The sequence below is a fragment of the Gopherus flavomarginatus genome, chromosome 7, assembly GCF_025201925.1.
Source record: "Gopherus flavomarginatus isolate rGopFla2 chromosome 7, rGopFla2.mat.asm, whole genome shotgun sequence".
NCBI classification, from domain to species: domain Eukaryota; kingdom Metazoa; phylum Chordata; order Testudines; family Testudinidae; genus Gopherus; species Gopherus flavomarginatus.
In genome coordinates, this window is record NC_066623.1 from 34,662,154 (window position 1) to 34,689,238 (window position 27,085).

The following is a 27,085-nucleotide window of genomic DNA, read 5'->3' on the forward strand; positions in this document are numbered from 1 at the left end:
AATCCATCATCACAGTGGAGGAATGAAATTGGCTCCCTATACATGTTGTTGACTTCAAATTTAGAACTTTAAGAAAGGATCTTTCCTTCATGTATGAACTAAAATCATGTCTGCCTCAGTAAGTCTTTGGGGTTGGTCTTTAATTACAGTAGTATTTTGAAGAATGAGGTGATCTTAACTAAAGATTTGCTGTCTTGGCCTCTAACAAACCAGATAATTTCAGTATGTCTCTTTGTGTATTTAAAACTTCTAATGACGGTCTGGATTAGAAGACTTTTTTCTGCGAAAGAATGCAGTATACTACACATTCATAGTAATTTTAGGAACAAAAATGTAGCTTTAGGATATGAGTGAGGCCAATCTTCATTATTTCTAACTGCGTGGCTTATAGATTGTACTTGATTTGCAGACTGAATGCTTAAGCAGATCAAAACTAAAAGACCAGGATTTCTTTGCTGCTTATTGCCAATAATCAGGGGGGTGTGTGTGTGTGTGTGTGTGTGTGATTTTTTTTTTTTGAAAGACAAGCAAAAATTCATCTTGCAGGATTGACAGATTCTTGTACCAACTGATAACGTTGGCTAATTTGTAGTAGAAACTTGAATGCATATTTGCTGGTAAAACTTGCTACTCTATGGGTATCAAAGGATGTGTACATGTACGGCACTGCAGCGGCATAGCTGTATTGATGCAGTGATACTACTGCAGTATGTCTGGTGAAGATGCTCCATGCTGATGGAAGAGAGCTTTCCTGTTGGCATAATAAAACCACCTCACAAACAGCAGAAGTTAGATCTGCGGGAGAAGCTGTCCCACTGATGTAGCACTGTGCATATGAGTGCTTGTGTCAGTGTAATTATGTCGCTCTGGGTGGTTGTTACTCACATTTCAAGCAACATAAGTTATGCTGACGTGGTAATGTAGACATAGCCCAAAAATTTGCTTGTTTGAGGGTTGCCCTTTTCTTTTAGGATATGTGTTCAGTGCATAATTAACTTGGCTGATCAGCACCCAGGTTAGCCTAGCTCAGGTGTGAGGAATCATAGAATATCAGGGTTGGAAGGGACCTTAAGAGGTCATCTAGTCCAACCCCCTGCTCAAAGCAGGACCAATTCCCAACTAAATTATCCCAGCCAGGGCTTTGTCAAGCTTCACCTTAGAGGTTTTTAAGGAAGAAGATTCCACCACCTTCCTAGGTAACCCATTCCATTGCTTCACTACCCTCCTAGTGAAAAAGGTTTTCCTAATATCCAACCTAAACCTCCCCCACTGCAACTTGAGACCATTACTCCTTGTTCTGTCATCTGGTACCACTGAGAACAGTCTAGATCCATCCTCTTTGGAACTCCCTTTCAGCTAGTTGAAAGCAGCTATCAAATCCCCCTCATTCTTCTCTTCTGCAGACTAAATAATTCCAGTTCCCTCAGCCTCTACTCATAAGTCATGTGCTCCAGCCCCCTAATCATTTTTGTTGCCCTCCCTTCAAATTTTTCCACATCTTTCTTGTAGTGTGGGGCCCAAAACTGGACACAGTACTCCAGGTGAGGCCTCACCAATGTCGAGTAGAGGGGAATGATCACGTCCCTTGATCTGCTGGCAATGCCTTCTCTACTTTAACAGCTCAAAATGCCATTAGCCTTGTTGGCAGCCTGGGCACACTGACTCATATCCTGCTTCTAGTCCACTGTAACCCCAGGTCCTTTTCTGTAGAACTGCTTCGTAGCCATTTAGTCCCTAGTCTGTAAGAGTGAATGAGATTCTTCCGTCCTAAGTGCAGGACTCTGCACTTGTCCTTGTTGAAACTCATCAGGTTTCTTTTGGCTAGGTCCCTCTGTACACTATCCCTACCCTCCAGCGTGTTTACCACTCCTCCCAGTTTAGTGTCCTCTGCAAACTTGCTGAGAGTGCAATCCACACCATCCTCCAGGTCATTATGAAGATATTGAACAAAACTGGCCCCAGGACCGACCCTTGGGGCACTCCACTTGAAACCAGCTGCCAACTAGACATGGAGACATTGATCACTACCTGAGCCTGACGATCTAGCCAGCTTTCTGTCCACCTTATAGTCCATTCATCCAGCCCATATTTGTTTAACTTGCCGGCAGGAATCCTCTGGGAGACCGTATCAAAAGTTTTGCTTAAGTCAAGGAATAACACATCCACTGATTTCCCTTCATCCACAGACCCAGTTATCTCCTCATAGAAGACAATTAGGTTAGTCAGACATGACTTGCCCTTGGTGAATCCATGCTTACTGTTCCTGATCACTTTCCTCTCTCAAAATTGATTCCTTGAGGACCTGCTCCATGATTTTTCCAGAGACTGAGGTGAGACTGACTGGCCTGTAGTTCCCTGGATCCTCCTCCTTCCCTTTTTTAAAGTTGGGCACTACATTAGCTTTTTTACAGTCATCCGGGACCTTTCCTGATCACCGTGATGAGTTTTCAAAGATAATGGCCAATGGCTCTGCAATCACATCCACCAACTCCTTTAGCACTCTTGGATGCAGTGCATCTGGCCCTATGGCCTTGTGGCTCATCGAGTTTTTCTAAATAGTCTCGAACCACTTCTTTCTCCACAGAGGGCTGGTCACCTCCTCCCCATATGGTGCTGCTCAGTGCAGCAGTCTGGGAGCCAACCTTCTTTGTGAAAACAGAGGCAAAAAAATCATTGAGTACATTAGCTTTTTCCACATCCTCTGTCACTAGGTTGCCTCCTTCATTCAGTAAGGGCAAGGCCGGCGCTTCCATTAGGTGACCCTAGGCAGGTCGCCTAAGGTGCCAGGATTCGGGGGATGGCATTTTGTGCGCTCCCCACAGGGCGCACAGGAGCTTCCAATTCTGCTCCCGTTGTGCCGCCAAAGAAGGACCTTCTGCCGACGTGCCGTGGAAAACGGCGGCAGGCAATTTAGCAGCTCAATGACTGCCGCTGTCGCCTGCAGCATTTCAGCGGAGGGTCCTTCTTTGGCGGTGCGATGGGAGTGGAACTAGAAGCTCCCGCGCACCCCATGAGGAGCGCACAAAATGCCACCTCCCCCCCCCGAATTCTGCCTAGGGCACCAGAAACCCTGGCGCCGCTCCTGAGTAACGGGCCCACACTTTCCTTGACTGACTTCTTGTTGCTAACATACCTGAAGAAACCCTTCTTGTTACTCTCAACATCTCTAGCTGGCTGCAACTCCAAGTGTGATATGGCCTTCCTGATTTCACTCCTGCACGCCTGAGCAATATTTTTAAACTCCTCCCTGGTCATTTGTCCAATCTTCCACTTCTTGTAAGTTTCTTTTTTGCGTTTAAGATCAGCAACCTGCCATATTTACTGTTCTTTCTACACATCAGGATGTGTTTTTCCTGCAACCTCAATAAGGATTCTTTAAAATACAGCCAGCTCTCCTGGACTCCTTTCCCCCCTCATGTTCTCCTAGCGGATCCTGCCCATCAGTTCCTTGAGGGAGTCAAAGTCTGCTTTTTTTGAAGTCCAGGGTCTGTATTCTGCTGCTCTCCTTTTTTCCTTGTGTCAGGATCCTAAACTCGACCATCACATGGTCACTGCCTCCCAGGTTCCCATCCACTTTTTTGCTTCCCTTACTTACTCCTCCCGGATTGTGAGCAGCAGGTCTAGAAGAGCTCTGCCCCTAGTTTGGTTCCTCCAGCACTTGCACCAGGAAATTGTCCCCTACACTTTCAAAAAACTTCTTGGATTGTCTGTGCACCGCTGTATTGCTCTCCAAGCAGTTGTCAGGGTGATTAAAGTCTCCCATGAGAACCAGGGCCTGCGATCCAGTAACTTCTGCTAGTTGCTGGAAGAAAACCTTGTCCACCTCATCCCTCTTGTCTGGTGGTCTATAGCAGACTCCCACCATGACATCACCTTTGTTGCTCACACTTCTAAACTTAATCCAGAGACTCTCAGGTTTTTCTGCAGTTTCATACTGGAGCTCTGAGCAGTCTTACTCCTCTCTTACATACAATGCAACTCCCCCATCTTTTCTGCCCTGCCTTTCCTTCCTGAACAGTTTATATCCATACATGATAGTACTCCAGTCATGTGAGTTATCCCACCAAGTCTCTGTTATTTCAATCACATCATAGTTCCTTGACTGTGCCAGGACTTCGAGTTTTCCTCCCAGGCTTCTAGCATTTGTGTATAGGCACTTAAGATTGTCCCTCTTTCTCAGTCTGAGACAGGAGTCCTCCCCTCTTGCACTCTCCTGCTCATGCTTCCTCCCAGTATCCCATTTCCCCACTTACGTCAGGGCTTTGGTCTCCTTCCCCCAGTGAACCTAGTTTAAAGCCCTCCTCACTAGGTTAGCCAGGCTGCTTGCAAAGATGCTCTTCTTCCATCTCTTCGTTTCTGTGGAGCCCGTCTCTGCCTAGCACTCCTTCTTGAAACACCATCTCATGGTTGAAGAATCCAAAGCCTTCTCTCCAACACCACCTGTGTAGCCATCGTTGACTTCCACAATTCAACCGTCTCTACCCAGGCCTTTCCCCTGCACTGAGAGGATGAACGAGAACACTACTTGCACCTCAAACTCCTTTATCCTTCTTCCCAGAGCCACGTAGTCTACAGTGATCCGCTCAAGGTCATTCTTGGCAGTATCATTGGTGCCCATGTGGAGAAGCAGGAAAGGGTAGCAATCCGAGGGCTTGACAGAGACTGCCGAGACTCATCACATCGTGAATCCTAGCTCCTGGCAAGCAGCAGACCTCGGTTTTCTCGGTTGGGGCGACAGAGAGATGACTCAGTCTCCCAGAGGAGGGAGTCCCCAACCACCACCACCCGCCTCCTTCACCTGGGAGTGATGCTCATGGAACCCCCATCCCTAGGACAGTGCATCTCATGCCTTCCAATCGGTGGAGTCTCCTTCTGCTCCCTTCCCTCAGATGTATCATCTAGTCCACTTTCCGCATCTAGTCCACTTTCCGCATTAGGACCTGTGGAAGAACATGAAAACGGTTGCTCATCTGTATCTCCATTGCTGGTACATGGACACTTCTTCTTTTGGAGGTCACATGCTGCCAAATTTCTTCACCGTCCCTCTGTCCCCTCTGTGCAGCCTGCTCCAATTCTACAGACGCCACATTGCAAAGCTGTACCCCAAGTTACTGGTCAGGTCTATACAACAAGCCTATAACTATAACTGTGTTGCTTCGAGTGTGTGAAATCCATACCCTCTGAGTGACATAGTTTTACTGACCTGACCCCTTGTGTGGACAGCACTATGACAGTGGGAGAGTGCCTTCTTCTGACATAGCTATCACCTTTGGGGAGGTGGATTAACTGTGCTGATGAAAGAAGTTCTCCCTTCGGCATAGGAGTGTCTTCGCTAAAGTGATGTGGTGATGCAGCTGCATGACTCTACATAAAAACAAGCCAACTGTATCCTCGCTAGTGCTGCACTTTCCTGTGTTTGTCTGGAGTCACATTGCACAGTTTTTTGCTGAAGTAAGCTGAGCTGCTCTGATTCTTTCCCAGTGAATTATGGGAGAGCTTGTCTGTACATGGGCATGTGTGTATCAGGATGGCCTACTCCTTTTTAAGGGCTGGGGTGTCAGGGAGCAGCTGGCAGGTGCTGGGAATCATGTGACCCAGTTGGAAGCACTTAGTGACTGGGACTGATTATTTAAATCCCCTGGCTAGAAATTAATGCCCCAGCTCTGAGAGGCAGGATTTAGGAGAGGGCTGGGAGCACTTTCTTGTGCTTGCTGAGGGAGGGCAGAAAAGACCTGTGTTGGGGGAAAGACCAGCATATTAAGCTATCAGACATTCTTAGTTGGATAACAGGACAGTTGCTTTTTGTTCCAATTTCCTTTTGTTTAAAAAATAAACAGAGCTGGCCCTCCAAGATAAGGCTACACATTGAACTGGGTGCAGCCAATTGTTTGTCCCAGCTGTTGATCTGGTCTGCAAATCTGTGGGGGTGGGGTGGAGAGGGGAATTATGAGAAGGCATTGGACTGTCAAACTCAAGTGACTTGACCTTTGTCCACACTGCAAAGTGGGAGGGTTACCAGCCCAAGTGAAAGACCATTCTTGGCTTTAACTAGCTGAGCCAGCTTGTTTTGGGTTGAAAGCACCACTAAACTCAGATGAGAGGGTTTTGTGTGTGAACAGAAGGTGTGGGGAGTTGTTAGGGATAACAGTTGAGCAAGAGCATGGGCTAACTCTTCAGTGAAAACATACTTGCTGGGAAAATTGATCTTTTTGCAGATCCTCTGGCATCTCTGCCAAATGAACTACTTCAATTATTAGCCGTGTGTGGCTTTGTCTCAGGTGTTACAGCACTTGTGGCACTGAGGCTTATGTGGGTTCTAGGATTGCAGCGTGGGATCAAAATGCACTGGTAGAACTGTGAGGTAAAAGTAGCATGCTTCTTCCTTCTGTTGTGTAGCGTGCTTTATTGTTAGCTATTAATTGTTCACTTTGAATATTTGATTGAAGCACTCCTCTTCTCCCTCCTCCTAAAACCAGTGTGATGCAACTAGGTCTTTCTAGAGGTAGGGTATCTTCACTCAAGCTTCTAAATATATATTTAACTTTAGGCACTCTTTAATAAACAAAATCTTGTTGCATGTTGTTTTTTTGTTTTTTAAATCTCAAGAAATGCCTTCACAAAGTCAGGCTTCCCTGCATGTGTCTAGAATCCTGCTTGAATAGTTTAACTTTTGGCAACCAATAGTCTGCTCAGAGATTAAATCAGACAGCTAGTCTGAAAGAGTGCAAGATGACTTTGAATAATTAAAAGGATATGAGCATAGTTCTTGTGCTCAATCTGAGGATGTCATCTATCAGTTTAAGGCTTATTACAGTATCTTCTGTATTTGCTGTAATTTGACTTTGACACAGTCCTTTAACTCTTTTGAGGCAATATGTTTCTGCCAAACAAGAATGAAAAAACCTTTATATAAGTAAAGGCATCAGGCTATTGAGTAAGCATTTCTATTTTGAAAATGCTTGCTTTTTGTGAAATCATCATTATGGTCTTGAGAATATCCTATTAGATGTTGGAGAAGAGCATGTCTTCTCCCTCCCTCATGAAATAATTAGATTTCATGTCCATGATGTCTAACTTCAAAAACCGTGGATATACTTATTTTTCCCTAATAAATTGCCAAGTTTCTAACTGTTAAAGTGGAGGGTGAAAAATAGCATTCCTTTTAAGTAATTTGGACCTGTAAAGGAATTATAGTAGAGAAGCTGCCAAGATCTGTTGGGCCTTATCCCTGTCCTATTGGAGGGGAGGGATAACACACCAGAATATGCACAAGGGTATATGTGTGAGAGGATCACATGTTGAAAAATGCCTTTGTGTGAGCGCACCTGACTCAAAGGAAGAACAGGGTTTTCATGGGTTATTGGAGGATTTGTAGCTGGAAGAAATTGATGTCCTTACCTTTCGTGAGGGAATAAGGCAGCTGGGAGGGGGTCAGGTTAAGACATATTTTTTTAAAAGGAAATTAAATGTAAAAAGTTGCTGTGACAGATATGACAGTTTCCTGCACTCTTTGAGAGATTTTGAGGGCACGTCTATACTGGCAAAGTTACAGTGCCACTCAGAGCGCGGAAGGAAAACAAGCTGTTGTGTGTTCACACTAACAGCTGCCCGCACAATAGCGTGTTCACACTTGCAGCACAATCTGGAGCAGTGCACTGCGGGCAGCTGTCCCACAGAGCACCTCTTTCTCTTTTTTGCTGCTAAGACTTGTGAGAAGTCCAGAGTGGGTCGTGGGGCATCCTGGATCCAGTCCCAATGTCCTATGATGCATTGCTTCACATCTCAGCAATCCCTGTGCTTCCGTCCACATTTGTCACCATCTTTCAATGGTTTGTGTATTGCGTGCCCTACCTCTTTTGGGCTGCAGGAATGGATTTCGAACTGCTGATCAGTATGCTGTTTGCTCTGAGCAACATGTCACAAGAGGCAGTGGAGTTATTCCTTAACTACAAAGGCAAGAGAAGTGCAACAGTGATCTTGCCATGTGTAGTAGTTACAACACAAGATGGCTTGTGGCATTCACAGAGGTGCTGACCACAATGGAACGCCGCTTTTGGGCTTAGGAAACAAGCACTGAGTGGTGGGATCACATCATGATGTATGTCTGGGATGATGAGAGGTGGCTGTAGAACTTTCGGATGAGGAAAACCACGTTCATGGGACTGTGGTGAGCTCGCCCTAGCCCTGTGGTGCAAGGACATGAGAATGAGAGCTGCCCTGTTGCTGGAGAAGCGTGTGGCAATTGCACTGTAGAAACAGGCTACTCCAGCTGGCTACTCCGATCGGTCGCTAACCAGTTGGGAGTGGGAAAGCCAACCACTGGAGTTGTTGATGGAAGTGTGCAGGGCCATTAATTGCATCCTACTCTGAAAGACCGTGACTCTGGGCAACGTGTATGGCTTTGCACAAATGAGCTTCCCTAACTGCGGAGGAGCAATAGATGGTACACACATTCCAATTCTGGCACCAGACAACCTAGTCACAGAGTATATTAATCAGAAGGGTTGTAGATCACCGTGGGCGTTTCACAGACATAAAGGCAGGCTGGTCCAGAAAGGTGCATGACAAATGCCTCTCTTGGAACATTGGTCTGTTCAGGAAGCTGCAAGCAGGGACTTTCTTCCCAGAAGATCATCGTAGGGGAAGTCGAAATGCCCACTGTGATCCTGAGAGACCCTGCCTACCACTTAATGCTGTGGCTTATGAAGCCATACACAGAGCACCTTGACAACAGCAAGGAGCGGTTCAACAACTGGCTGAGCAAGTGCAGAATGACTGTGTGCATTTGGCCATTTTAAAGCCTGCTGGCGATGCCTGTATGGGAAGCTGAACATGGCGTTAACATAAATGTATGTTGCTTTGCAGTGGTCTTTTTGCTTTCACTTAATAGAGTAAAGATTACTTTCAAACAAACACAATTCTCTTATTAAAAGACAACAACTGGAGGAGAGAAAATTCACCAGCAGGAAGGGGAGGTGGGGAAAGGGAAGGTCTCGATAGGAGGTGGGGTCCCGGGATGGCTAAAGATTTGTATATGTCCAGGGATCATACCCAACCTTCTCCTTTTGGAGTACAGTGCTGCAGGTGCTGTATTTCAGCAGGGCCAAGCTGCAGAGAGATGGATGTTGAGTGCAGTGGGTAGTGGGAGCTCACAGTGCTGGACTGTGAGGAGGGAGAAGTGGAATACTGCAGGTAGAGAGTGGAACCAGGAGGCTGATAACAACAGGTGTGTGTGTGTGTGTGTGTGTGTGTGTGTGTGTGTGTAGCGCATGGGGAGGCCTGGCATGGAGCTGCTCAGTTTGAAGAGCTAGTATCACCTGGAGCGTGTCCACTTGGCTCTCCATATCATTTGAGCTGCTCCATCGCTGCTTTCTGGTGTACCACGTTCTCCTTTCGTTCCCTCTTCTCGCTATCCTGCCCGTCCATCAATTCTGGTTTCTCGGCAGGGGAGTGCATCATAACCTCATGGAGAAAATCATCCTTAGTTCTTCTTGGCCACTTTCTAATTCTGCACAGCCATTCTGCCTCCAATAACAAAGAGGAAGAGGCTGGGCTCCCAAGGTCATCTCTGTGAAGTTTAAATGCAACATTTTACAGAAACAGTATTGTTTGCAATACAGACAACACTGATTCAGTGCTTGAAACACAGCCAGTAGTCTCACACCTGTTGCTAACTGGCTGACCCCAGGCAAGCGCACATGAGCCACAAGACCTCCAGAGTGGTGAGGAGCTGCAGGAGCAGGGTAAATCGGTGTTCCCAGCACTGTAGTGGAGCCTGATTATCACTCCTGTCCCCATATTTTCCACAGGCTGTGTTCATTATAGAAGATATCTCGCTGCTGAGGGTGAGCAGGGAATCAGGGGAGGGTTTTCTCCACAGCAGCTAGGATTGATCAGTATCTCCACAAGAGTTTCCAGGAGATCTCTGAGGGAGATTCCTGTGAAGTGAGGGAGTCTGTCAACAGCCTGTTCTGCTGCTCAGACTAGGCATGTGGTGGGAGACAAGCCTTCTTTCTTCAACCTTCCTGCCCCCAGCAACTCTCTTAGCAGTTCTCAAAATCTGATCCACTTACTTGCTGCCTCTTCTGTTTGCTCTTCACCATGATCCGACTGCTGTGACTGGCTAGGCTCCTCTGGGGTAGAAAAGAGCTTCTGACTGCATGCATCTCTGGCCTCCGAGTCATCCTCTGCCTCTGGGTCCCCCTCCCCTTCTTCATCCAAGATTTCTCCCTCCTGGCTCGGTCCGCTCTTGATTGGCATGTGAGCCAACAAAGTATTCACAGAGGCCTTTGCAGTGGAGGTGGGGTTGCCACCGAGTATCGTGTCCAGCTCTTTGTAGAACCAGCAGCTCATGGGCACAGCACCGGAGCTGCAGTTTGCCTCCTGCGGCTTGGGATAGGCATTCCACAGCTCCTTCACTTTTACTCTACACTGCAGTGTGTCCTGGTCATGGCCCCTTTCTGTATTGCATCATGAAGTCTGTTCATAGGTATCATAATTCCTATAGCTGGAGCGCAGCTGGGACTGGACAGCCTCATCTTCTCAAATGCTGATGAGGTCCAGCAGCTCAGCATTGCTCCAAGCGGGGGATCACCCGGTGCATGGAGCAGACATGGCCACCTGCAAAGATATGCTGAGACCATTGCATGCATCACCAAGCAAACAGGAAGAGGATTTTCAAATTTGCAAAGGAATGTACGGGGTGGGGATGGCGGCTGCTCACCTGAGGGCAGGTAGTAGAGTTCAAATTTATGACCAGAAAGGTAAGAAAAGGCATTGTGGGACACCTCCCGGAGGCCAGTCGCAGTGCTGTAAGCGCCATGATGTCTACACTGGCACCTCAGCGTTGTAGCCCTAGCTCAGAAAGCACCTCTCCTTGTGTTGGGGTGGGTTCTGCCCCTCCCCCAACACACTAAGTGGCTTGGCAGTGTGTACGCCTCTGGAGTTACAGTGCAGAAAGCTGCTTTGCTGTACAGAAACTTGTTAGTATAGACAAGGCCTGAATTAAGTATTTTTGGAGTCCATTGTCGTAAACTCAAAGCTAATATATTGTGAGCCTGGATGATCAAAAGGACTACTGAAGAATGGGGCGGACAGGAATGAACTTTTTGGACAAGATGTGAAGTTGATTTCATTGGAAATATCACAGGAGAGGTGAAAACAAATCTCCTCCCCTCCGTCTCAGGTTATATAAAAATCCAGCCCTTTGAAGCTGTGCCCTGAGGAGAGGCCAATTGTCTGCTGATTACCTGTTTCTAGGGTCACAATGTCAAAGGCCCAAACTCCATAAAAGAGCGACTAAGGGCTCGTCTACACTGGCAACTTACAGTGCTGTAGCTTTCTTGTTCAAGGGTGTGAAAAAGCACTCCCCTGAGTACAGCGCTGAAACTTGCTGCGAAGTGCCAGCGTAGACAGCCCTGGTAGCTATGCCTCTTGTGGAAGTGTCCCCGTCCCGTCCCCAGTACTGGGAGGGTGCTGCGCTGCGACCACACAAGGCATGTTAAAGCACTGCCACAGCAGCACTTCAGTGTTGTCAGTGTAGACCAGCCCTGAGACAAGATGTGTGAGGTAATATCTTTTATTAGATCACTTCTGTGGTCAGAGATAAGCTTTGGAGCTGCACAGAACTCTTGGGTCTTTCCCAGACCTATGTAACTCAAAAACTTGTCTCTGTCTTACAGAAGTTGGTCCAGTAAAAGATTATATCTCACCCATGTTCTGTCTAATACCCTGGTACTGACAGAGCTACAACATTGCATAAAGGGGTTACTGAGAGATTCATGCGGGTGCTAGTTCTGAGCTATGAGCTTGTAACCATACAAAAATCCTTTGGTAGGGTTTGAAGGATTGATCAGCTGCTGGAGCCCTGGTTCGGGGAAGGGGCCTGATTTCTGGTAAGCTTATTAGTATGCATGTAGGTTGACTTGTTGTTTTTAATGTTTTCTCTGTAATGCTTAAGAGGAAATGTAGTTGCTGGTAATGAGCTGTGTGGTAACTGATAGCTGTTAGCAATTACGCTGTTTATAGCCACTGAGGAGAAAGCAAAGCAGACCTGTTTAGGCAGTCTGACTTGCTGGGGAACTTAGGCAAGGAACTGTGCAGTTTGGGGGAAAAATCATAGGTCTCAGCCCAGGAGGGGATGGCTGTAGAACCAGAAACCTAAAAGCTGGTGCCCTTGCTAGCCCACAGAGGGGGAATAGAGGCACAGTTGCCCTGAATTGTGATAGTCGCTTCCCTTTTTTTAAAAGTAGTATCAGTTTTAGAAAATTACTTAGGTAATTTTGGGTTTTGCTTCTAACTGATCAGAGAAACATTTTTCTCTATTCTAGTTTATCTGTAACTCCAAATTAGTAACTTCACATAATTCCACATGGGCCTTTGGCACATCAGCAGTAGAGAAAGAAGCATGTAAAATGCCAAGTTGTGACTGTAAAGACAAACCGGGGTGGGGGAGGGCATGGAGGTATATTCAAGAGCTGGTGAAATACTTGAAACTTTCAACCACTCATTGAAATTGACTAGAGTTGTCTAGCAGGACCTGAATGCTGTGGTCTCTGTGAGCAATTTGATGTAAATATTCAATTACTAAAAGATACAGAGGTAGTGCAGTATCCTTAGGAGTTTTTATATATATATTTCAGTTCGTGCTATCCCTAAATCTTACTACTGAGGATTTCTGTAATGAGAAAGCAACTTCTCTGTATCTATGCTACGGTATAGGATTGGAGCAAGGGGAACATCTGAAGGGTTTGACAGATGAGTAGAGGGAATTTGGGGTTGGACAGGTGACATTTAACCAGGCTAGGTCCACAGATCTTAACATTGGATTTTCAGCCTGCTTGTAGCATTGCTAGGTCTCTCTGCCTCCAATCACTCAGAACAGCTTAAACTTGTCCTTAAGAGCCTGGTTTGTGCTGAACACCCTTGACCAGGGGTGGGTAAACTATGGCCCAGGGGCCATATCGGGCCCTTCATACACTTTAATCTGGCCCTCCAAGCTCCCGCTGGGGAGTGCAGTCGGGGGCTTGTCCCGCTCTGTGCAGTGGCTCTGTGTGGCTCCCGGAAACAGCGGCATGTCCCTCCTCCGGTTCCTACATGTAGGGGCAGCCAGGGGGCTCTGCACATGGATCCCGGTCCCCAGTGCTGCCCCCGCAGCTCTCATTGGTCAGGAACCGTGGCCAGTGGGAGCTGCAGGGGTGGCGCCTGCGGATGGGGCAGCATGCAGAGCCGCCTAGCTGCGCCTCCACTTAAGACCCAGAGGGGGGACATGCCGCTGCTTCTGGGAGCTGCACCCCTGACCCCCTCCTGCACCTCAGCCCCCTGCCCTAGCTCTGATCCACCTCCTGCCCTCTGAGTCCCTTGGTCCCAGCTTGGAGCCCCTTCCCCCACCCTGAACTCCTAATTTCTGGCCCCACCCTAGAGCCCTCGCCCCAACCCCCAATTTCATAAGCATTCAGGCTCGCCATACAATTTCTGTACCCAGATGTGGCCCTTGGGCCGCAAAGTTTGTCCACCCCTGCCCTTGCCTAACAGGCAGTCAAGCCATTCATGGTGCAACACTTCCTCATGGCTATAACTGTAGCCAGATAAGTGTTTGAGTTAAGGGCATTATCCAGTGACACCTTCCCACCCCCCCTGCCCACAATACTCCATTATTCACATGTATAAAGTAGTTCTCTGAATGGAACCAACTGTTTTTCCCTAAGATGAATTCAGTTTTTTATTGGGCTCAAGAGGTAGTGCTGCTTCTATTTTGGCTTAAAATACTGCAAATTGAAACTAGACAAATTCAGACTGGGAATTATGTAAATTTTTAACAGAGTAATTAACCACAGGAACAATTTACCAAGGGTTGTGGTGGTTCTTTATCACTGGTAACTTCTAAATCAAGAGTGAATATATTTCTAAAAATTTTGCTCTAGGAGTTGTTTTGGGGAATGTCTGTTTACAGAAGACGAAATGAGAAAGCATTTGAAAAAATCTCCAGGCTATGATAGACAGAGGCCACAGCGCAGTGCTGCATGACAAGCGTAACGGAAAACCAAAGAATCAAATGGACGCTTATGGAGGGAGGGAGGGGGTACTGAGGACTCCAGCTATCCCACAGTCCCCGCAGTCTCCGAAAAGTATTTGCCTTCTTGGCTGAGCTCCCAATGCCTGTAGGGTCAAACACATTGTCTGGGGTGTTTTAGGGTATATGTCGTTAATTTACACCCTCTCCGCCCCCCCCGTGAAAGAGAGGTGGGGCGGGGAATCATTTCTTGACTTTTTTGTGTCGCCCTATGTCTACTGCATGCTGCTGGTAGACGCAGTGCTGCAGCAATGAATAGCAGCATCCTCTCCCCTCCCCAGTGGCAAACGGTACAGTATGACTGCTATCCATTGTCGTCATCAGCCCGTGAGTGCTGCTGGCTGGCCTCAGGTGAGGTCGGCCGGGAGCGCCTGGGTAAAAATAGGAATGACTCCCGGTCATTCCTGGTAGATAGTACAGAACGGCTGGTAACCGTCCTCCTCATAGCAACTGGGGGCTGAGTTCCATCAGCCCCCTCCGCTTTCATGTCTAAAGAAAAGATTCTGTACTGCCTGGACTATCGTAGCAGCTGGAGGCTGCCTCCCCCTCATTTTATCTCACTAAAAAGTCAGTGTTTCTTATTCCTGCATTCTTTATTACTTCATCACACAAATGGGGGGGACACTGCCACGGTGGCCCAGAAAGGTTGGGGAAGAAGGGAATCAAGTGGTGGGGTTGTTGCAGGGGCACCCCCCGTGAATGGCATACAGCTCATCATTTCTACGGGATCTGACATGGAGCGGCTGTGCTCTCTGGTTCTCTGGTACACTGGTTCTCTAGTACACTTGTCTCATATTCTAGGCAGGACTGACTCTATTTTTAGATAAACCATAAAGGAGGGATTGACTTGGGGAGTCATTCCCATTTTTGTTTGTGCGGCCCCGGCCGACCTCAGCTAAGGCCAGCCAGGAGCACCCATGACAGCAACAGATGGTACAGAACGACTGGTAACCATCTCTGCTACCTTGCAATGGCAAATGAATGCTGTGTAGCGCTGCAGTACCGCCTCTGTCAGCGGCATCTAGTACACATACGGTGACAGTGACAAAAGGCAAAACGGGCTCCATGATTGCCATGCTATGGCGTCTGCCAGGGCAATCCAGGGAAAAAGGGCGCGAAATGATTGTCTGCCGTTGCTTTCACGGAGGAAGGAATGAGTGATGACATTTACCCATAATCACCCGCAACACTGTTTTTGCACCATCATGCATTGGGATCTCAACCCAGAATTCCAATGAGCGGGGGAGACGGCGGGAACTATGGGATAGCTACCCACAGTGCAACGCTCCGGAAATCGACGTTAGCCTCGGTACATGGACGCACACTGCTGAGTTACTGTGCTTAGTGTGGCCGCATGCACTCGACTTTATACAATCTGTTTTTACAAAACCGGTTTATGTAAAATCGGAATAATCCCGTAGTGTTGACATACCCTAAGGATCAAAACCTGTCACTGACTTCCAGATAGATTATCTAGTTTGTCTGAGGCATACAAAGTATGGGAGTAAAGTCTCTCTTTTGGCATTTGGAGCATGTTCCTAGAGGACAGTGGTTTCTCCAGGGGCTGAATATGACACGTACCAATTTCCAGCAATATTCCTGGGAGACCTTTATTGAGTTAAGTTTAAGTATGTTTGGAATCCATTGCATTAAGTGAGTGGGTTATGTATTATTGCAAGACAAGATTGTATGTCACCTCTGAGTGAGATGGGATGTGAACTCTGGAAAGTGTCACTATTGAATAAGGTGCCGGACAGGAATGGACGTTTGTAACAAACTGTATCAAGGGGCCACCTGGGGAATGTTGAGGGAGAAATGAATGCAAATTCCCCACCTCCAGTTATGCAAAACTCTAGCTTTTTGAAGCTGCATCCTGAGGAGAGTACCATTCTCTGCTGATTACCTGTTCCAGAGTCTGTCAAAGACCCAAGCTGTATAAAGGAAAGACTAACCTATTCAAGGGTGTGCTAGTTCTAAGCTGATGCTGTCATGAATTTTACCCCAAGAGTTTGTGGTTACAAGGATTGAGTCCTACCAGAGCCCTTGCTGGAGTCGTGGGGTGGTAGTGGTGGTCTCTAAGTTTATTAGCATGTGAGTAGGTTCTTCTGTTTTTAATGGGTTTTCTCTGTAAGAATAAATCTGTGAATCGTGCTTGGTGCTAGTCTAAAGGAAATTTCAGGTGAGCACAGAAATTTCTGATTGGAGTTGATTTTTGAACTTGGGTCTCTCCTTCTCCTTCTCCCCACCACTCTCTCATACCAAACTACATCCAACAAGGGACAATTGCATTGGCTTGGAAGTTGTGGTAAAATGATGAGTAATGAAATAGTTTGCTTAACTGTTACCTGTAGAATTTGGAGTCAACATCCAGTGGGGCATTCACTCTGAGCTGCTATTCTGGATGCTCTGATTCATTAGCTTCCTGTATCTTTGAATAGTTCTCAGTCAGTTTCACAAGAGTTACCAGCACTCATGATTCTATTTTACAAGTGACATGTTTTGGTGTCTTTACAGTCCGTGCTTCTGAGAGTGCAGCCTAATCTTAACTAGGAAAAAAGGTCTCAGCATACGTTAGTTACCAAGAATTAACTAACGTCTAGTAATATCCTAGTGTGGACAAGGCGGTCTATCATCCATCTCCCCCACACTTTCATAAGCTGGTCAAGGTAAACACTAGAGGGTTTATTTTAACCACATAACGCATGGGAACAGCCAACTGTCTTGTCCACACTATAATTTTACCGTTTGGGGGTTTCCACATGGTAGAACCAAAACACGTGGTTTCTGTGGCAGATATCCTTTGAATTCAAGAAGCCCTGTGTGTACTAATGCTATTGTTTGCAGCAAAAACTATATCAGGGTTGCAGAATGGCTTCCTATAACCCCCAGTTTAGAGGATGATTAGTCCAAACATAAGACATTTCAGGCATAAGAAGAGGCAAGGAGTTTGGGTATGTCTACACTGGCAGAGTTACAGGACCGACAGGTACAGTGCTGCTCAGAGTGCTGAAGGGAAACTGCTGTTGTGTGTTCACTGTCAGCTGCCTGCGCAATAGCATGTTCACACTTGGGGCACTTGCAGTAGTATTCGGAGTGGTGCACTCTGGGCAGCTATCCCACAGAGCATCTCTCCCTCTTCTGCCACTAAGAGATGGGATGGGGATGATGGTTGGTCACCTGAGGACAGGGCGGTAGAGTTCAAACCGATGACCAGAGAGGTGAGAACAGGCATTATGGGACACCTCCTGGAGGCTAATCACAGTGCTGTAATCGACCAGAGTGTCTACATTGGCACTGTTGTGCTGTACCCCTGGCACAGAAAGCTGTACACCTTTCATCAGGCTGGGTATTTTTTTTACAGTGCTGTGACTGCATTTTCTGCACGCTAAGTGGCTTGGCGGTGTGCACACCTTGGGTGTGACAACGCAGAAAGCTGCTTTTCTGCTTAGAAATTTCCCAGTGTAGACAAGGTCTATATCTCAAACTTCGAAGGATAAGATTTTTATTGGTAAATGATTTCACATTACATGCACATACTGACCAATTTTTTTCCCCAATGATAATTGAAACTTACAAGTAGGCAGAAAAATGTTACTTGAGAACTTTGTGTGTGATTTAAGGATATTTACTTTGTATTTTTTGACAAGTGATGTTGGTAATTTGTCTTAACCGTTATAAAGCCTTAGCTTTTTGAATCACTGAACTTCTGATGTATGGGTGTTCAGCATATTAAAACAAATGCCAGCTCTACCTTTGTTTGTACTGCTACCTTTTTTCATGCAAGAAAAACAATGAAAATTCAATACCTTTATCTTAATTTGGGAATGGGATGAGCACCATCTCTAATTTAAAATGTTTCGAAAAATGCATGCGCACTCTTACCTGAGATTGCTTCCTCTTCATAACACTCATCCATGCTTACCTGGTTGGACTGATTAGACTGTGACGGAGTCTCAAACAGGTCCTGACTTACAACATGGCTGGAATCCCATGCTGCATCTCCCTGTGTTTCTCCTTCTGTTTTCTGTTCATGGCATGGGTCTGTCCGGGGCTTTTTCTGAGGCATCCACAGTGGTCTGTAGGGTGCTGGTGGGGTCTCTCCAAATATAGCATGCAGCCCATTGTTAAAACAGCAGGTCTGTGGCTCAGAACCAGATATATGTTTGGCCTCGTGATATGACTGGCAAATTTCCTTTGTGATTCACGTGGCGCTGCTGATATCTGTTGAATCCCTTTGCCTGCATCCCTAGTACAATCTATTAATAACATCCGTCTTCCTATGGCTGGTTCATATCTGGCAGGCCCATATCTGTTTGCACAGCCTTTTCTCTCCACAGGCCCAAGAGATCCAGTATCTCCTGTCTGTTCCAGGTAGGAGTATATCTAGCGGGTGAAGCTGTCATGGGCAGTTGCACAAGGGTGAGCTGCTAGGTGTGCTTGCTAAGGTAGGCAATCATGAAAAGGTATTTAAAAAACATGCAGGAGTTTTAAAAGGGATGGAGGGGCTTCTAGTTTGTGGAACCCCTCGGCAGTGGAGCTTACACTTGTGACCAGAGTGGATGATGTCACAGGAAATGGGCACGTTATGAGACAGCTTCTTGAGGACTGCTAGGGTCACCACAGGTCATGCAATATCTACACTTGCGTTGTGTCAACCTCAGTAGATTAACTGTCACTGCATTGCTGTAACTGGATGTTTATGTAGGTCAGAGACAAATTTGAATAGACATATGCACAGATAAGTTGAGGCAAGGCAACTTATGTCCCGTATGACTTCTGGTTCAGTATCCTGTCTTCAGGCAGTGGCCAATGCCAAGTGCTTCAAAGGAAATAGAACAGGGCAATTATCAAGTGATCTATCCCTGTCATCCAATCAGAGCATCTGGCTGTAAGAGGCTTAGGGACACACAGCACATGGGGTTGTATCCTTGACCATCTTGGTTAATAGCCATTGATGGACTTATCCTCCAACTTATCTAATTCTCTCTTGAACCCTGTTATGGTTTTGGCCTTCAGTGTCCCCTGGCAAAGAGTTCCACAGTTTACTGTGCATTCATTGTGTGAAGAAGTACTTCCTTTTTGTTTTAAACCTGAGGCCTGTTACCTTCATTGGTGACTCCTTGTTCTTGTCAACCTAACAGCGTAGTGTAGACTATGCCTCAGTCTTTAAAGAAGTCCACCAATGAAAACTGGATACATTTTTTCTGGTACTTCCAAGATAAATAGGGGAATACATTGTTTTCATACTTGTAGTATAAAGAAGCACAAAGGAGACAAACCAAAACCATTTTTATTTGGAGGTCACTTTTTAAAAATAATTAACTGTTCTATGTAGGAGATGGAAGGGTGTAACTTCAAACATCAGGTATCATTTCAAGCATGGAGAGCCAGAAATTATGACCTGTGGTGTAAAAAGTAACCTGAAACTGGTTTTGCACACGTGTAAATATTTAAATACTGGGCTCCCTAGATCAAGTTGTTGCTTATCTGTGTTTTTTGTCTGGATGTACCATTGTTTCAGCAATCTAAGTACTGTCTGGAGGTAAAGCTAAAACTGGGTATTCCCTTAATTCATTTTGTGTCTTCATGTTAGTTATATTCTTGAACCATGATACATCTCTCCAAGAATATCAGGTCTGTTCAGTGTCTTAGGAAATATACTAGAGAGAATCGTGAAGTGCCACTTGACTGTTCAATGGGGATGTAAACATGAAACCTCTTTATGTGGAAGAAGGGGCTTAGCTATGACTTCGAGCATGTACAGTAGAACCTGAGTTACAAACACCAGAATTATGAACTGATCAATCAATTACATACCTCATTTGGAACTGGAAGTATGCAATCAGGTGTGAGCAAATACAGTGCTGTTAAACTATTAAAAAAAAAAAAGGGTGTGTGTGTGTGTGGGGGGGGGAGTTAAAAAAAAAAAAGTCTGACAAGGTAAGGAAACTGTTTTTGTGCTTGTTTTTATCTAAAGTAAGATGATTTTAAAAGTATTTTTCTTCATAGTAAAGTTTCAAAACTGTATTCAGTCAGTGTTCAGCTGTAAACTTTTGAAATAACCATTGTTTTGTTCAAAGTTAAGAACGTTTTGAAGTTACAAACCTCAGGAATGGAGGAGTTTTGTAACTGAGGTTCTACTGCAGAGCCTGCAGCCCCAGCCAGAACCCTTGCCCTCCCTGCACCCCAATCCCCTGCCTCAGCCCAAAGCCCCCACCCACACCCTGAACTCCTCTTTTCTGGCCTCACCCCAGAGCCTGCACCCCGAGTCAGAGTCCACGCCAGCCGCAATTTCATGATCATTCATGGCCCGCCATACAATTTCCATATCCAGATGTGGCCCTCAGGCCAAAAAGTTTGCCCACCCCTATTCTACTGTATTCATAAAGCTGTAAAGTAGCCTTGTAGTGGGAGATTTTAAGGGAAAGTGTTGGTTCTAGCCATGAAATATTGGTAAATATGGAAGGTATATAGTAGTTGACCACGCTCAAGCTTTTCAGCTGTATATAGCGGCATTGCTATAGCTGAATGTAAGGTGACTTTGTATTCAAACGGTTAAAAGAAAACCGCCTCAATCTGGCTTTGAGAAGTAACTGGGGGTTGGAGGGAAGCTGGTTTCTGACTCCTCTAAAATATTAGCCAGAGACTGAACTTAGTCAGAATAAGACACACTAACCACCAAAATACTTTTGATGGAGTGCTCTGTTTTGGAATACTATATTTTTAGGTAGCTTTTCTAGGCTTATTTAACATAAATGTAACAGTCGTGTTTTCAGTTATGACACCATAAATTCGCACTGAAATTATAAAATGGGAAGCTAATTCAAAACTGGTATTCCCAAAGGCAGTGCAAATTTGACTTTAAGCAGTAAGTGCTTTAATGTAGCACTTTCATATAATCCCTATGTTTCATTTCAAAATAGATCCGTCATAACAAATAAGACCTAGTAAGTCTGAAGTTAACACTCTCTCTCTCTCTCAGAAATGACTACTGTTAATGCAGGCAATGTTAACTTCAAATGGGACCCCAAAAGTTTAGAGATAAGAACACTGGCAGTTGAAAGACTATTGGAGCCCCTGGTGACACAGGTAAGAAATCTATATATCAAGCTCTCAAGTTTTTGGTTAGTTTCAATTTGATAATTAATCCTCATACCTTCAAGTTTGAACTCCAGAAATGAAAACCTGGTCTGAAATAGATAAGTGGAGAGGAATGGAGGAGAAATCAAGAATAAAAGGTTTTTGCTCAATCTAATGCGTCTAGTCTTAATCTTAGAAGACTTTTTTTTTTTTTTTGCTTTTGTCATACTTAATATAACACAATCCTTCTTTTAATCAGAAGTGCAAAAATCACATATCACATTGCTGCTGAAGTTTTATTGTACCTGCTCTGTTTATTCTCTTTGTGATGCAATTTTTTCCCCCAAGAATCCTTTAGGTGAAAGACTTACTAAATTGTTCTTGTCTAAATAGTGTTCTTTACAATTGTCATTAGAAACTGATATGCTGTAGAAGGTTCTGTCTTGCATTAGAACTCTGGTGGACTAAAAGCCCTTATAGTGGGAACAGCAGCAACTGCTATAGTTAAGATTGCATAACAGCTTTCAAAAAGCCCACTTTGGGGAGAGCAGCCAAACAGTGAAAATTTTGAGCACAAATGGTTGTTGCCTGGAGTACAAGGCAACTAGATATTTTCCTATTTGAAAATACTAGAAGCCCTTTTTGGACATGTCTATAGTCAAAATTAGTTGGGAGAAGTCTGTGTCCACTAAACTTTGCTCTGTGTCTGTGACTACCATATGTACTCGTTCATTAGCCCGTTCGTTTATAAGATGACCCCCCCCCCCAGATGGATAAGTAAAAATAGCAAAAACCGTATGACCCTTTCATAAGCCGACCCTATATTTCAGGAGTTGGAAAACTTTGGCTCCCAGCCCATCAGGGTAAGCCACTGGCGGGTCGGGATGTTTTGTTTATCTGGAGCGTCAGCAGGCATGGAGCCCCTTGGCCACAGGGAGCTGACCACAAAAAAGGAAAAGTTTTCTCTTGTCACAGAATGCAGGACAAGAGGCAATGGGTTCAAACTACAGCATAGCAGATTTAGATTTAAATCTCAGGAAAAGCTTCCTAACTGTAAGTAGGACGATGGAGGAGACTGCCTAGGGAGATCATGGAAGCTCCTTCACAGGAGGCTTTAAAAAAGTAGGCTGGATAACCATTTGTCGATGGTTTAGACTGAACAAATCCTGCATCTTGCCTGGGGGTTAGACTAGATAACTCTTGTGGTCCCTTCTAGCCCTGTGGTTCCATGATTCTATGAGGGTTGGAACTTTTAGAGCCACAGCACTTAACGAATGGAGGAACTGATATCAATAGTAGGTTGTCATCCTTTTTGTGGACCAGTTACTAGAGGGATGACGTCTCTCTCTCTCTCTCTCTCTCTCTGTGGGTTGGCAGATACTTTCTGCTAGCAGAGGAAAGATGAAACTTGGGAATCTTGGCTTATGTTCAAAGTTGTGGAGATGCTTGTGCTCTGGCGGTCATAGACCCTCCTCTGCCCCAACTGCTGCTGTTCGTCCATCTCCCCAGATTGCTCCTTCCAGTCTCCTTGTCCAGTCAGTCCCAGTATTCTCCCCCCAAAACTTCTTGTTCATATCTGGTTCCTCCACCACCAGTCTAGCTGTTGTCCCGTCTGCATTTCAGTCAGGTGTCTTCCTTCTCCTCCCTAGTACCTGGATGTCAGCAGTGGAGGTATTGAGAGCACAGAAGAGACAGCTTCCTACCCTCATTTCTGGTGCCTAGAACATCCAGAATCAGTAAATGTAGAAAAAGTTCTCTTCAGCCTCTGCTCTGGGCTGGAATATGGAGACTCATTGGAGAGCTTAGCTACCAAATCTCAGTCTCCGTTCACCCATGCTTGGTAGAGACTGCTTAGAAGCTTATAAACTGGCCAGATTTGGACAGAGTTGTTTTTTTTTTTTTTTTTTTTTTTCCTCATGGCATGGCAAAAGACACACACCTGGCACACATTCAACTCCTGCCAAACTTCAGATTTCTGCTCCACAGTACGAAACACTAGAATTTCTAAGTAAAAAGACTGCTTTTTTTTTTTTTTAAAAGGTGGAGGGAAAATATTTCACCTAATCTCATTTTCTGAAAAAATTCAGCCAATGTGGTTAAAACTTGGTGAAGTTTTATAAGCAACTGAAAACAGGTCTTAAACTGGGAATTGTCAGTCAACCTTAAAGTTACAGGTGGTGTTACCAACTGCACCTAGAAAAGTGATTAAATGAGAAATTGCTGACAGGTTGCAGTCATCTAATTTGGCTGTAAAACTACCTTGCTTGCAAAGTCCCTCATCCCTGTTTTGGACTGAAGAAAAACTGTGAAGCTAGCTTTCTGTAGATGTGCCACTTCAATCCTGTTAATCTTTTTAAATGTTTTAAAGTCTTAAATAGTCCTGAACTAATTGTTTCAAACTTGGATTCTTATGTGAAGCCAAATCCAAAATAGCTCTGGCCTCTTGCTGAAATTGCAGCTTCACGATGCATGGAAAAAGATGCACCTAACTTTTGATCAGTTTTTTGTCTACTTCTTTAAAAAAAAAAAACAAAAAAAAACCAACAACCACCTCACTAAGCACTTTAGCTTTAATTTTATCATACTTGTCTAATTACAATATTGCTATGCTTGTTGATTAAAGAACCATGAAAACGGCTCAAAAATGAATTTACTGGCAATTAAGTACTGCCTCCTTGAAGTCAGCATGGGTATTCCAAATGTTATTGATTCAGAAAATCGGAGCTGTTAAGTTGGTAAATTTGTATCTTGTTTCATGTTACACATACTTATTCGGTATACATCTCAACTGTAAATTATCCCTTTTTTCAGGTTACAACGCTGGTTAATACCAGTAACAAGGGTCCTTCCAACAAAAAAAGAGGACGCTCTAAGAAGGCCCATGTTCTGGCTGCATCGGTTGAACAAGCAACAGAGAATTTCTTGGAGAAGGGAGACAAAATTGCAAAAGAGAGTCAGTTTCTTAAAGAGGAACTAGTGGCAGCTGTGGAAGATGTTCGCAAGCAAGGTAGGTGGTATATTTTTGTGATAACTTACATCTGAGTTTCTCTTAAGTCCTGTCTTTTAGCTATTCTTTCTAATGCCCAGAATTTTATCTGTGTGGATTTATCTTCCAAACTTTTGTCCTTTAATTTCCCTCAGCTTAAATATCGCTTTAGTAGTTTAAACAGCACAGGTGCCGCAGGTAAATACTCTACATTACAAAAGACGGAAATAGATTACATTCTTTAAAGGGCATTTTCAACTTAGTTTTGCTCCCGAAATAAACTTTCTTTAGAAGAGGTTTTCTGTAAAAGCTTTGCTTTAAGAAGTACCATTCTTTAAACATGGGGAATGTTTAAAACAAAACATTGCCATACTAAAAATCTGAAAATGAAACTAAGTGTCCAAGCTGAGAGACTTAGTTAAAAGTAAATGATGCATAAATAGTGACAAGCTGAATTTTAAAAGTTAGTGAAGAAATGTTGGTTCACAACATAAGACTTTAAAAAAAAAAAAAAAAATCTGTCCCTTTCGGTTGTCATGTGTTCTCCAAGGAAGTGTAAGAAAAGCTTCTGAAACCAGTCACTATAAAACTTGTGTTGGTAAATTTGTTACTCGTAATGATTTACACTTCACTCCTGAGTCTTCATTTTACAGTTCAGTGATGTCCAGTCAACTGATATTAATGGCTAGTGTTAGAATTTGATTTTCATTTACTTGTTTGTGGCTGAAATTTACTAATAACAAAGTATCAGTTGAAAATGGTTTGAAGTTTTGGATCAGACTGGCTGACTGAGAATCTCATTTGCACCATAAATTTAAAAAGGGACTAATGTGGTGGTGGTGGTTTAAACAAAAATGTGCAGGAACCCTTGCTTTAAGGTGTTCTTTCATCTCTTGTTGCCTGCTTGATCTCTGCTAGAGAGGCAGAGTTTAGTTTCAGCTGGGACCTCAGTCAGATATAGTAACTCCTCACTTTAACATTGCACTTATGTTCCTGAAAAGTGCTACTTTAAGTGAATCCAATTTCCCCATAAGATTGAATGTAAATATATATAAATAAATAAAAACAATTCACTGTACGCAGCAATGAGGATTGTAAGTTTTGGTTGAGGTGGTTGGAAGAGGGTGGGATATTTCCCAGGGAATTCCTTACTGTTAAATGATGAACTAGCACTCAGCTGAGCCCTCAAGGGTTAACACCATTGTTGCTAATGTAGCCTGACACTCTACAAGGCAGCACAAATGGGGGGAGGAGACACAGCATGGCAGAGAGAGACAGAGACAAACCGTGTGCGGCGGGGAGGGGACAGAGACTGTGTGTGTAACATGCATTGCCCCTTTCAGTATGCTGACCCCCTCTGAGTACATTGCCTTTTTAAGTAGATGGGCAAATTAAGACAGCAGCTGCTGCCAGCAAGCGCCCTCTGTCCTGAGCCCTGTCGTGTCCCCCCCCCCCCCCCAACAGCTCTGTGGAGATGACATACAGAATTTGGGGGGAGGAGGACACCCTGACATTAGCACCTCTCTTCTCCTCCCACCCCCCGCACAGCAAGCAGGAGGCTCCAAGGCAGAGGGGTAGGAGCAGCACATGGCAGTGGTGGGAGGGACAGCTGAACTGCCCAGCAATTGATATCCTGCTGGGTGGTGGCTGCACAGGGAACTTAAGGGAGCTGATGGGGGGTAGGGGGCTGCCAATCTACCCTGGTTCCAAACCCCCACCTGGTAGCTCCAATGGGCTGCACTTCCTGAAAGCAGTGGACAAAGCAGGCGGCTGCCAAACAATATTATAAGGGAGCATTTTGCAACTTTAAATGAGCATGTTCTCTTAATTGATCAGCAACATAACCACGAAACAACATTAACTGGGACAATGTTAGCTGGGGAGTTAACGGGATTGGCAACCTTTGGCCCACAGCCTGCCAGGGTAAGCACCCTGATGGACTGGGCCGGTTTGTTTACCTGCTGCGTCCGCAGGTTCGGCCCATTGCAGCTCCCACTGGCCGTGGCTTGCTGCTCCAGGCCAATGGAGACTGTGGGAAGCAGCATGGGCCAAGGGTTGTGCTGGCCACCACTTCCCACAGTCCCCATTGGCCTGGGAGCGGCGAGCCACAGCCAGTGGGAGCTGCAACCAGCCAGGGGCCAGAGGTTGTCAATCCCTGTGTTATAGTGAAAAGCAGTAATGAAGATTGTCAAACTGCTTCAATATGACTACCTCCCACAGTTAACTTTCCAAAACATAGAACTCTTATAGCTGAAATTTTGTGCACTTGAGTCTGGCAGAGACTCTTTGGGAACAAAATTCTTTCAGCTGTGAGCATTCTATAAGGGTGAAATACTACTTTCACCCTTTAAAGTTTCTCCATTTCTCCTTCCTTTTCCACACCATCAACAACTCAAATTAAACTTGATGTATTAGTAGCGCTAATTGGGCTATGGCCACCCTCAGATTTAAAAAATATTTATAAAGGTTATCCAAACAATCTTTTCTAATTGCTTCCAAGTGCTTATTGGGAATCTGATTCTCTTGGCCCATCCCAGTGAAGTTTTTTGCTCTCCTTCCTTGTGGTGATGCATTGTATATTGCCCTGGCATGGCCACAGGGCTGAGCTGTTGGGACAATTTGCGTGAAGGAGATTGTTAGGCTAGCCTATGTGCACTGTGGTAAATATGCAGAGCAACAACAGCCCTTCAGAAAACTTTAGGCAAATAACAGTAAATGTTGGGCTCTTCTTCCCTAAACCCTGTGCTGCCTTGCTCTTTCTTGTTCCTACAAAATACAGGTGTATCTGCTCTCATTTGTATGTGAAATTGTGTAGGCTTAGGGCTGTGGAGCAATTGAATGACTTGATGTAGAGTGTGTGTGTGTGTGTGTGTGTGTGATTGATAAACTTTTAAAACTAATCTGGCATCCTTTCTGCAGCAGGATGTGAGATAATCTTACTTTGTTCT

The 27,085-nt window shown here is 45.0% G+C and overlaps 1 protein-coding gene across 4 annotated transcripts in view; it reads left to right on the top strand.

Annotated features, from left to right (window-relative positions):
- Positions 1-27,085, top strand: part of CTNNA1 (catenin alpha 1) — a 214,242-nt gene that overhangs the window by 15,691 nt on the left and 171,466 nt on the right. For all 4 annotated transcript variants that reach the window (XM_050962581.1, XM_050962580.1, XM_050962583.1 and 1 more), the window contains 2 exons: positions 21,054-21,160; positions 23,963-24,158. In XM_050962581.1, the coding sequence (XP_050818538.1) occupies positions 21,056-21,160; positions 23,963-24,158 (301 nt within the window). In that variant the 5' untranslated portion in view covers positions 21,054-21,055. The remainder of the gene's footprint in view (positions 1-21,053; positions 21,161-23,962; positions 24,159-27,085) is intronic.